Source organism: Colossoma macropomum, unplaced genomic scaffold, assembly GCF_904425465.1.
Source record: "Colossoma macropomum unplaced genomic scaffold, Colossoma_macropomum, whole genome shotgun sequence".
Classification (NCBI taxonomy): Eukaryota; Metazoa; Chordata; class Actinopteri; order Characiformes; family Serrasalmidae; genus Colossoma; species Colossoma macropomum.
In genome coordinates, this window is record NW_023494788.1 from 19,991,833 (window position 1) to 20,005,024 (window position 13,192).

General features: G+C 38.7%; 1 protein-coding gene across 1 annotated transcript in view; it reads left to right on the top strand.

The window, feature by feature from the left end:
• rapgef2 (Rap guanine nucleotide exchange factor (GEF) 2) overlaps window positions 1–13,192 on the top strand; it is a 163,960-nt gene that overhangs the window by 86,232 nt on the left and 64,536 nt on the right. The window contains 1 exon segment of the mRNA XM_036568773.1: window positions 6,593–6,610. Coding sequence (XP_036424666.1) covers window positions 6,593–6,610 — 18 coding nt within the window.

The following is a 13,192-nucleotide window of genomic DNA, read 5'->3' on the forward strand; positions in this document are numbered from 1 at the left end:
TTCACACGGCCGTGTTTCTCCACGCAGGCTAATCCTCTATAGGTAGCAAAGCTCCATTACACGCTCATCTGCTTCAAACTCAGCGTGCAACTGAGTGGAGGCAGAGACGGCTTTAGGGGAAAGATGGTATTTATTAAGCAGCGGTAGAAGAACATTTGGCATTAGCATTTCATATGTGCTGCTCCCTCGTCTGAGGCCTGGTCCACATGCATTGTTCTATTTTTGAAAATGTAGCTTTTTCGTAGCTGTCAATAAATAAATAAATAAATAAATAAATAACTTCACCCACACCAAAATCATTGTAAATTTCTCTGTCCATAATGTTCACATGAGCATTCCAGCTAAGTAGAGATGATGATGGAGAGTGGAGAAATGTGACTATTAGAGCCAGGCCTTCAATTCAGGCCTTCAACCAAGGAACCTTGGTCAAAACACCCCTACGATAATTCTGATTTTTGTTAGCACTCCTAAAGGATTTCAGCTGTATGTTAGCACCAAGCTACTGAACATTTTTTGTCCATTCTAGATTAAATGCTTAGAGGAACATACATATTAAAATATTTGTCCTTTGTTTTTAATTTCTAACATTTTCCAAGTACATTGGTCAAGCTACCACTCGTACTCACCGTCGCTGATGTATCAAGGACTTCCAGAAGAGCTAGAGTTACCTAGAACTGGTCCCACCCAATGTAAATCAAATCATGATTGATTGACTCCACTTTTGCTTCTTAATTATGTTAAATCTCAGTAATCATTAGGCTTTTCACACAAACCAGCGGCATACAAACACACTAGGCTTTGACTTGCAGGCTGTCAGACCTCTGAAATTCATTGTTCCACACAAATCCAAAGTCCAGTTTCTACAGAAAATAAAAGCTTCAAAAAGCAAAACAATGCATACTGTTTGCTTCTTTGGGGTTGTTGATGTTGTCAGGGCTGCATCACCATCTCTTAAAAGTCTCTTTAACTTTTTACTCCATTCAAATTATAGAGAGCATTTTAAAAAACCCGTTTTCAGTGACCGATAATGCCTTTCATTTGTGGATGGGAGACAAAAACACAAAGGAAAAAAATATGTTTTAAAAATATCCACATATCTGTGGATGCTGCCTGAGACAGATAAAAGACAGAGAGGTTGAATACAAGGCCATCATTATCAATTATAGTAATAACAGAGTACTCTAGATATTATTTTGGCAGTTAATTGACTAATCAGGGTTTTAACAAAAAGGCCAAAAATAAAATTATAACTGTTTTCATATAGTCCAAAATACATTATTCATGAAAGACAAACAAGAAAGCATTTAAAAAGCTTTAATTAAAAAATACATAAAGAAACTATGGATGCATTATGAGGATTGGCAGGTATTTGCCCAAAACACGCAATCGGCCAGTTTATTTATTTATTTATTTATTTATTTATTTTATATTGGCCGATCTTTACTGAAATTTTAAATGTTTTTAAAAATAAGTGTGAATAACGTGAGGCAGGTAAGTTCACATGCTGTATTTGAATGTTACTCCATCAATCCATCCATCCACCCATCATCTAAACCGCTTATCCTTCTGGGTCGCGGTGGGGTGCTGGAGCCTATCCCAGCGGTCATTGGGCGGAAGGCAGGATACACCCTGGACAGGTTATTTGAATGTTACTGCTGCACAAAAATATAAAAAATGTCTTGACTTGTTAGTTGCCTTTACTGTCATTGTAGCACTTTGATTAATGTAATTTAAATAAGGTTTTTTTTTAAACTGATTTTTCATTTATGTATTTTAAATGCCAGTTTAGCTCATAAACGAGTAAGTAATATTCATTATATTGTAGCTAATAGAAAGTACTAGAAATGTGCTAGCATGTTTCATTTGTTTGTTTAACCTACACAGTGTGAGCTTCAGGTTTAAAACGCAATTAAACATTAAAAATCAGTTGCAAGAAATAATAATATTTGCACCCCTAACGTAAACACTATTCAAAGATGACACTGATCCGATACCAGGTGTCTGTGTCAACTTAATATCAGTAGGAAATGCTGGACTGAATATCAGAGAAAGTATATTTTAATTACTGAATATTTTATCAAGTAATTGCGACAGCCCTGGTCAAAGCTGATTGTCGTTTATATACTGTTGGAACACTTTCTTGGGGTCCAGCTTGTGTTCCTTGCACCGACTGATGCTGCAGAAAAGTGCCAGCGTAATCATCTTTTAATGTTTGTGTTTTGCTTATAGGGTGTGGGTTTTTTTTCACTGTTCCCTGCAGTGTTGGTATGCACATCTGAAATGAGAAGTCACGTAGGCACATTCCTCTTTTTTCATCCCCCCTCCCCAATTTTGCTCTCCTCCGTTCCTTGAATTCCTCTCATTCCCAAAGGAAAACTGCCAGTGTTCCCTCACTTGTTTGGGAATAATTCGCTCCCATGCACAGGAAAAAGCTTTGCATCATATTCCTTTAGCCTTGGGCCAGAGTTAGCAAAAGAGACGACAAAACTTTCCCACGACCCCACACGTTTTTGTCCCAAACCGCTCCCAGTTGTTGAAGCAGTCTGTGGGAAGAGCGTGGAGACGTGGTTGCATGTTCCCAAACAAAGATCATGTGCAGACCACTTTGAATAAGCCCTACAGAGTAGCGTCTTCTGTGACTGGCGGGAGTGACTTTAAAGGCCAGATGCTGGGCGTGTGCATTTGATTATCACGCTAGGATTTTCAGGAACTTTGATGCATAGCCAAAAGTGAAATTTCATTGAAAGAACATGATTCTTTTCAGAGTTTTGCCATAAATGTGCCCTAGTCTTGTAGAATTTTCAAAATTATAAGACACTAAGCATCATCTGGCACAGATTTGGCTAAAGCACATTTGGAGTTGGATTAGATTTGCGAGGCAAGGAAATCCTCTCCCAAAATACTACCAAGTAAAAAAAAAAAAAACATAATTCAGTTCTACATCTCACTACCTAATTTTAAAGTCTGCATCAGTGAGCCAGAAACAATGCATGTTTCAGAAATGGGTGATTGGCTGCCTAAACTACATTGCTCATGTTATTAACGGTGCTTCTCAAATAGTGTGCAGTCCATTGTGGTCTCTATTTCATTTGTAATTTAAAAGAAGGTACTGAAAAAGGAGCATTCAGGAATTGGTATTGAAATCAAGAAATTGGTATTACAAACCAATTTTTAACAATATCCAGCACTACTTCATGTTTCTAAGGAACCTGACTGGCTAGTTAGTGCAGAATTAAAATATCTGTTTAGTTTTGCCAGATTCCCACCGATGGATTGGAAAGTTACAGCCCAGATGCTGACTTTAAGATTATGCTACAAGCGCCACACTTGGTAACAGCAACAACCCACCACAAAGCCATATCTATGGGTGGGCAACACGGTGAAAATATTGTATTACAATACTTCAAGACATTTTGACGGTACACGATATGCTTCACATTTTTCTGAGATTTAATAAGTTGGAACAGGCAAACTAGAACCTGTAGTGCAATATAGCGTCTTCTGTGATTGGTGGGATAGTAAAATATTAATAATAATAATAATAATAATAATAATAAAACCTACTATGATGATTTTATCCAGTGTTTTACAAAATGAACTGCACTAAGTCCAATTAAACAGGCCTGATTATGCTCACTTTCTAATGAAACATGTAGTCAGTCAGTGTTAAGTACTGACAATATCCATGATATGCTCTGAAAAGCATATTGTGACATAATTTGTCACAAAATAGATAAAATATCATCATATTTCCCACCCTTAACCATATCTATTAAAAAGTTTTGTTATTCAATTAGCATGAGGTGGTTTGGAACAGGACCGCTGTTACTGAGGGACCCCTGGTTCAACTAATTACAGAAAACTATTCACTCTACAATTATGAGCTGTTAAAACTGTAGATTCATACTGGATCAAATTACGGGTCTCCTTGGTAATCATTTAAATTATGGTACCTCCCCAGATAAAAGCTAATCTAGCTCAAATAGGGCTCCATTCAGAAACCTTTCATTCAGTTTTGCTCTGAGTATTTCATCAACTGAAACTTTTTGGAGCTATTTAAAAATAATTTGAGCTGTCATTAACAAAGAACATAATTACCCTCCATGCACTCTACCACTGGTTCATTAGTTCAGAACAGTCTAGCAGACCACCAGATGTAGTCAGTCAGTCAAGACAAGTTTGGTGTCAGAGGCTTCTGAAGCTTCTTTTGTTGTGCACTGGAACTAAGAGGGTAAACGGCTGACAAATAACAGTTAGCATTGAGTTAAGTGCATATCTAAATCATTGTACTCCTGCCTTGGACCAGGTTAAGTTGTTGAGTGATCTCAAGCAGACCTGCTTATGTGAATTCTGACACTGTATCACATACTGTCTATAAAAATTGGGTTCATTGCATAGCTAAAAACTAGAAGCATATATGTTTGTCCATTTTCACTGAAACCAGTATGTCATATTTAAGCAATAGAAAACGAAAGGGAGTGTGTCATCGCGAAATTCGCTGCACAGTATGCCATAAAACTGCCACAATATCAAGTTTAGCTCAGTTTAGCTCAGTATTAATGTTGTTTTGTTCCAGCCAGTCTGTAAAGCATCTTACAGCCCATTTTGTTTGGCGAATGCTATTCAGTTCATGTCTGGCTAATGTCTCAGAGTCTGACCAAATCAGCTGTCGGTCAAATGTGATCTTAAAAGTGTCCATTTTCTGTTTGTGGCAAAGTAAGAAGTAAAAACGTTCAAATGGCTTGAGTGTCTCCTACAGCTGTCAAAGTCGTTGCTTTGTTGAAAAAACTGTGATATTATGGCGAAATATCAGCACAGTTAGAACGCCTCTCAACCAATCAGCTTGTGTGGCCGGAACTAACTGTTGTATAAAGAGTCAGAAACAACATAAGCAAGTCTATTTGTGATGCAAGCTTACATTAGTTGTTAGCTATCTTAGTCTCATAGCTCCAGTGCAAAACTAAGGTAGCATATTTGCCTCAAATGTTTGACTACATTTGGCTTAAAGGGGAAATTGCGTAAATCTGAATTTTTGGTCAAACCATTGCTTTAAAGACCAACGTGGGCTAACACTTTAGTTAGAATGGTGAAATAACAGTTTGGAGTTGTGACTGAATTGCCTTGGAAATGAACCGAATGCATGGTGTTTGTTAGCGGAGTGAGAGAGGCCGTCTGAGCCCCCAGTGTTTTCAAATGGCAGTGGAGTAGAATGTGCTCCATCCACACAGCCAGTTCATAGATAGTGCCTTGTTTTGGCCTTCAAATGGGCACCATTACACTCTCCCGCTCCCTCTCCCTCTCTAAGCCAATCAGTGTTAATTGTTCAATAGCTAAATGGACTCCCTCAGGCAGCATAGTCACAGTGTTTTGAGTCAGGCTTTCTGAGCTATTTAGATGCATAATTAGTTCAGTGTCTTGCTTGTTAAAGTGTATGTGCCCATTTGAGTTTTTTGGGGGGTTTTGGGGCACACTCGCTTTTTGTGGAACGCTCTTATGTGTCTGTGCTTTGTACTTTGTATTTCATGACGCCATCTGTTCAAACAGTACTGTGCAAAAGTCAGAGAACATCTTTTGTTTAGTTAATTTGCAGTTAAAATGGCCACTAAGTACATTATTCATTTTTTCATGAGAAATTTCTGAGGAGATTCGATGTATGATAGTACACTTGCACAGAGAATGTCAAAGGTAGTTACAGGAGGTTACAGAACTGGACCTTAAACACTGGTTAAAAGAGAAAATGGGACTCTTAACAACCATGCAAGACCTGATAGACCACCAGAACCAAAGCTTTCATCTTTGAGAGAGAGGAGAAAATCAAGCTGCTTCAGATCTGAAAACAGCCACAGGTGTTTCTGTCCATCCTTCTACTGTGAGAAGACGACTCAGCGCTATGGGTCTGAAAGAATGTGTAGCTGTCAAGAAGCCCTCACTGATAAAAGGAAGCAGACAGAAATAAAAGAAAATCTAAAAAGAAGCTGCTGGTGTTTCTCAGAACTTTAGACTGACCACCCCAGAGTCCAGACCTCAGCATCACTGAACGTGTTTGGGTTTACTTGGATTATGAGAAAGAGAAAGTGAAACCAACTTCTAAGACTGAACTAAGAAAAAAAATATTTTAAAAAATAAGTCTTTTAATATGATAGAAACCGTAATAAAGGTAAAGGGTGGACACACTAAACACAGAAACGTGATAATATATTTAGTTGTTGAGTCTTTTGTGTAATTTTTTATATATTTTCTGTTTTTTTTCTTATGGTGAAAAAACGAATGACTTACTCTTAATGGTTGTTGAGACTGAAAATAAATAAACGAAGGGTGGTCTCTGACGTGAGCACAGTACCGTGTGTGCCTGTGTGTCCTCAGCACTGCCCTCTGTCGCCCCTGGAGACCGCTCCGATCGAGGTAGCCGAGCCTTTATGAAGAATGTGTCCCTCTCCTCCTCCCGTAGTATGACTTGCAAAGTGCTTTTCAGCAGGGCTCGGCTGCGCCAGCTCTGTGTGTGTGCGTGTCTGAATAACTCTCAGTGCTGTTTATAACCGTCATCTTCTCTGCTTCTCTCCTCTGCTCTCATCTCATTCTGGCCCCTCCTCAGGAATGCGTTAAAGCTCAGGTATTGTACTTATTCACTGTTTGTTTCTGTGTGTGTGTGTGTATATATATATATATATGTGTGTATGTGAGAGAGAGAGCTAGAGAGCGCACCTGCGTTTGGCTGTGTTTGTATGATTGCCTGATAATAACATGCTGAAGGTAATTTGTGCGTTTCATTGTATACGCACAGACACACAATCTCGGGTTGAGAGTGTGTGCTTGTGTGTAACGTCTCCTTCTCGCCAAGTAGAGGATTTTTTTTTTCCATCTCTGTTTCTAGCAGTAGTCTGCCAAAATATTGATGTATTTTTTATATGATTTACTTATTATATCCAAATAATGACTTATTTTCTCCAAATATGACTTAATATCTTGAAATAGAGACTTATTATGAAATATTTCAAGAAAATAATACGTTCTTTTTCTGAAATATTGACCTAATATCTCAAAATGTTTTTTTTGAAATATTGACTTTGTGCCCTGCGATGGATTGGCGACCTGTCCAGGGTGTATCCTGTTTTCCGCCCAATGACAGCTGGGATAGGCTCCAGCACCCCACCGCGACCCAGAAGGATAAGCGGTTTAGATGATGTATGTATGTATGTATGTATGTATGTATGTATTGACTTTGTATCTTCAATCAAATATCAAGAAAGTACATAATCATTTATTAATTATTACAGGATAGTGAATTATTATTTTGATAGAGTATGTCATTATTAAGACATAATAAGTCAATATTTTGAGAAAATAAGTCATTATTTCAAAATACCAAGTCAAAATTTTGACATAAAACTGCCAGAAACAGAACAAAAAAACTAAATATAGGTAATATTTTTCCCTGCTGCCTGGCGAAAGTGGGCTTCCATAGTTATCCCCTGCTATTTTGTGCTGTATATGATGCTTTCTTTGTACCAGAAGCTGCTGTTTCTGAGGTTCAGCCATGCTGAATGTACTGTAGGTGTGACACTTCTAGCTTTAATCTGCACAAACTGTTCTAAGCTCCAGTGAAGCTGATATAGCATTAGCCTAATAAGCCTGCTACTGTACTCTCAGCCTGCAGAGTGAGAGCACAACTAATCAAAGCAGAGAAAGACAGAAGATAGATGGTTTCGCCACACTTTGAGGATTACAGCCTGCGATAACAACAGCAATTGGACAGTTTGTGGCCTGGCTAATCTTAATTGTGGCGCCTGATAAAGATCCAGACCTGCTCTGTACACAAGCCTCCTCCAGTCGGGGAGGTGGAGTGTGTGTGAGAGAGACAGTGTGTCTATGTGTGTCTGTTTGTTTTCCTGCATTTCAGTCCAAAAGCGTTCTTTGTAAGGAAATCAAAGGAAAACAAGGCTAAAAAATGATGTTGACTTTGTAAAGTGCTTTTTTTTTACAAAAGTTTTGTCTAATTTTTGTTTAACTGAAAGAACGAAAGCATTTAGTTTAACAGTTATTAAGGTTTTGAAGTGAAGGTTAGAGTTAAAAACTGTATTTTTAGTAATACTGTATTTTTATTATTGCATTTGATTTTAACATGCTCATTCTGTATTGAAGGAAACATCTGATGAACACTGTAATACTTAAATCTACTTTGCTTAGTTAATCTTGTACAACAAGCCATAACATTATGACCACCTCCTTGTTTCTACGTTCATTGTCCATTTTATCAGCTCCACTTACTATATAGGTGCACTTTGTAGTTCTACAGTTACAGACTGTAGTCCATCTGTTTCTCTGTATACTTTGTTAGCCCCCTTTTACCATGGTCTTCAGTGGTCAGGTCCCCCATGGACCCTCACAGAGCAGGTACTATTTGGGTGGTGGATCATTCTCAGTGCTGCAGTAACACTGACGTGGTGGTGGTGTGTTAGTGTGTTGTGCTGGTCTGAGTGGATCAGACAGAGTTTTTAAACACTGTGTCCACTCACTGTCAACTCTATTAGACGCACCTACGTTGTTGGTCCACGCTGTAGACGACAGCTCATCTCTTGCTGTACAGTATGAGCTAATCTTCCTCTAGTCCTTCTTTGGTGGTCACAGGATGCTGCCCACAGGACGCTGTTGACTGGATATTTTTGGTTAATGGACTATTCTCAGTCCAGCAGTGACACTGAGGTGTTTAAAAAGTCCAGCAGCACTGCGGTGTCTGATCCACTCAGACCAGCACAACACACACTAACACACCACCACCACGTCAGTGTTACTGCAGTGCTGAGAATGATCCACCACCCAAATAGTACCTGCTCTGTGAGGGTCCATGGGGGTCCTGACCACTGAAGAACAGGGTAAAAGGGGGCTAACAAAGTATACAGAGAAACAGATGGACTACAGTCTGTAACTGTAGAACTACAAAGTGCACCTATATAGTAAGTGGAGCTGATAAAATGGACAATGAGTGTAGAAACAAGGTGGTCATAATGTTATGCCTGATTGGTGTGTGTGTGTGTGTATGTGTATATATATATATATATATATATATATATATATATATATATATATTTATGTATACACACACACATGCACATATATAACATATGGGTAACATATAGATACATTGTTATAGACATCACATCTAAGGCAAATTATTATAGGACATGTTGTATGTATGACTCCACGTTCTGATGAGGTATGAAAACAACGCTGTGTGTGCTGGAGGCTCTGCTCTTGATAGAAGACTGCTGATGGTTATGCTTCGTTCTTCACTCCTCACTGAATCTAATTACTGCAGAAACAGGTATTGGATCTGCAGTACCAGCAGCTACAGGGAGGCAGAAAGTGGGATTGAGAGAGAGAGAGAGACAGAGAGAGAGAGAGAGATTTGTCAGGTGTTCTTGTGAAGAGCGGGCTCTATTTTTAGAGCTGTCCTCTGTGATTGGTGCTGTTGCAGCATTGGGCTACAAAGAAGCACAAAGGCCTTTACTTCATAGGATTTATACCACACACAACTGCACACATCTTTATACTACAAACTGCATATGAGGAATTTGCCTTTTAATTTATTATGTCAGGATACAGTGTTTTCTCTCTAATGTGTGACTGCTCTCTTTTCTTTATATCTGGCTTTCAGATTCCATCTCATACGCACTTAGTCTCCATATATACCCCACTAGTTCTTTATCAGTGCCAGTGTATTTGTTTCATGCTACTGAAAGTACCTTGTGATAATATGCTCCACTAAAATGGTTAAAGGACCTACATATCTGTAATATCCAGATCAAATTGGAGCTTGACTATTCACTTCAATATTTATCAAATGTTTGTTGGGCTTGAGTGACTATGTTATGCATTTAGGTGTCTCGTAGCCCGTCTACCAACTTGCAGATTATGGTCTTCATTTAGGCCACAGGCAGGTTTGGATACAATATTATTGGGATAATAATGGACAGAATTTTGTTGACTACAGTCGGGATTGGACAGAATTTTTGTTGACTACAGTCGGGATTGGACACAATTTTTGTTGACTTCAGTCGGGATTGGACAGAATTTTTGTTGACTACAGTCGGGATTGGACAGAATTTTCTTGACTTCAGTGTTTCTTGACTTCAATTCAGATGGACAGAATTTTTGTTGACTTCAGTCGGGATTGGACAGAATTTTCTTGATTTCAGTCAGGATTGGACAGAATTTTCTTGATTTCAGTTAGGATTGGACAGAATTTTCTTGATTTCAGTCAGGATTGGACAGAATTTTTGTTGACTACAGTCAGGATTGGACAGAATTTTCTTGATTTCAGTCAGGATTGGACAGAATTTTTGTTGACTACAGTCAGGATTGGACAGAATTTTCTTGATTTCAGTCAGGATTAGACAGAATTTTTTGACTACAGTTACATTCAGACAGAATTTTGTCAGGCTTTAGTCAGGTTCTGACAGAATCTTCTTGACTACAGTCGGGTTTGGACAGAATTTTGTTGGGCAACAGTCAGATTTACGTTCGGACAGAATTTTTGACTACAGTCAGGATTGGACAGAATTTTTGTTGACCACAGTTGCATTGGGACAGCATATTGTTGGCTGCTGTCAGATTTGGAAAGAATTTTGAAAGGCATCAGTCGAGTTTGGACAGAATTTTGTAAGGCTGCAGTCGAGTTCAGACAGAATTTTCTTTTCGAGTTATGGATTGGTTCACACAGAAGAGTTACGGTCAGGTTCAGAGAGAGTTTTGTCTGGCTACAGTTGACTTTTGATGAACACACAGCTAGGGGTCAGAGAAGGACGGATTCCTCCATGACTGGACATTTGAGTATGTGTGTGTGGTAAAGAGAGAGAGGCAGAGAGGAACAGAGAAAGAGTGGCATAATCTGTCTAGTATGAATTATTGACTCTCTGCCTCTGTCTCCAGCTCTGTCTGAACCAGTCGTTATCTCAGCTTCACCCATAGGTCCTCTTTTTCACTTTTCAGTTATCTTTAGCTTTACTGTGAGTGTGTCTGTGTGTAGGCAGGGGTCTGCGTTTAAGACAGTTAATGGCAATTGATTATGTCTGAAAAATTAGGGTAAAGGTCCGTAACCTGCTAAACCTCAACTTTTCCATTAAATATTTCCAATGAGCACCATATTATTGTCAAGTTGGGCAAGATAAATCTTTCATAGTGTGATTCTTAGAAACATATTATGTGTCTCTTTTGTTTACAACATATACAGGGTGATCTTCTAAAATACTACATAAGAAAATATTACATATGTATTTGCCTTTTGTTGTCATGTGAGAATTAATGTGTTTGGTTAGATCGCTTAGGCAAGCAGTATTTGGACTGAGACAAATAAATTTAACTTTGAGTTCACCACAGTGCTGAGAATATGAATAATTCAGATCTGAGCCACACTTTTGATGTGCTGAAGTGTGGGATGTGTGTGTATGCATATAGCAATAAAAAACGCATTTTAATGTTCCTGACCTACTTTTTGCTAAAAGGCGTCTCTCGTGTCTGCTGTATTCCTCTGACCTCTTAAACTCTTCGATTAAAGGAGCTGCCAAACCCTCCAGAACTATTGTTGAGCAGGAGTCCGTTCCGCCTCTCTTCCTTTCCTTAAGGAACGGCGCTCCACTCCCTCAGTCAGCGAGGAAATCCTCTTCCTGCATGTGCACGCTTGGACAGGATGTCCACACTGGTAGAGAAACAAACGTGTCTGCAGTGACCTCCTGTAGGTGGGAAATCATCCACTTCAAAGGAACTATGGGTAATAAGGTGAAAGGTCATGATATATCATGATATTATTTACGATATAAATCATTCCATATCACTAATTGTCCATAATTGTTTGCATTTCTGAATATTCGGCTTTAAGTCTTGCGTCTATTCTGACATACACAGAACATGTTAGCTATTTCAACAATAAAATTCTTTTATATATTATATTACAACTTTAGATACTTGAGTAGAAGTACAAAAGTATCAGGTCAAAAAACAACCTTAGTACTGAGTAACTCATAAAACTCATAAAACTACACTGGAACTTATAAATTGAGCATCTATCAGCATAAGGACTGAATAATTTCATTATGTTTTGGTGGTGACAATGTCTGTACTACATTGTGGCTGGTCATATCTCTGACTTTGGACCTTTAGTAAAATGCTAAAGCTCCAAAGTCAGGGATATGACCACAATGCAGTACAGACATTGTCACCACCAAAACATAATGAAATGAAACATGAAAAAAGCTAAGTTTTTTTTCTTACTTCTACACTTGAGAAGTAAAATAATTATGATTTGAAAATACTCAGGAGAGTACAAATTTACTTAAGTACATGTATTTGAGTAAATGTAACCAGTTACTATCCACCTCTGGCTAAATATAAAAAAATAAATGTATGTTACAACATAAAATTTAAATAAACATATGTATTTTGGTGTTGTAAACAGGTAGCTAGCTAATTCTCCTAACTGTCCCTTTAATTTGCACTGTTGTGAGTGAATGGCTAGACTTCTTCTCCCTCACATGTAGTGCAAAAAGGCACAGAGTACTAACTACTATATAGGAATACGTGTGATTTTGATAATTATCATATATAGGTCCAGGTCTAGCCAGGAGACCCTCTGTTTATGGGATGGGCTGCATGTGGAGCCAAGCCTTTATAGGCCTTGTGCCCATTAGCATCATGCTATGGATGCAGTCCTCCAGCACAGATTTTAACACAGCTTCCTGTAGCCTGCATGCATGCTGTTTGAGGGACGCTGTGTAATTTGCAGCATATGCAGGGCTTTAGGAAATGCTCCCAAATGAATAAGCCCACAGCAGGCAGTAGCTGTATAGGCTGAGTTGCTAGTGTTCTCTCCCTCACCCCTCTGCTTATAGACCATTTACTGCAGCTGCTCGCTGGCATTGGGAGAGTAAAGGCATCGGCTTCTGTTGTTATGCCCACCATGCCGTTTGTCCAGGACGTCATCTAGCTCTTCGTGCTTCTGCATGCTCCTTAATTATGCAGAGAGAGTTGTTTACGAGATTGCTGCATGCAGATGAGAACAGGCAGCATAAGTTTTAGCCACTTTTATTACGAACGGGCAGGTTAATTGGTTTGTTTTGCACAGTTTTAGTCGTTGGGTAATTATTCCTCCAAGGAGCTTGTTTAGATGAATGACCATGAGAATGATTCACATTTCTATTCG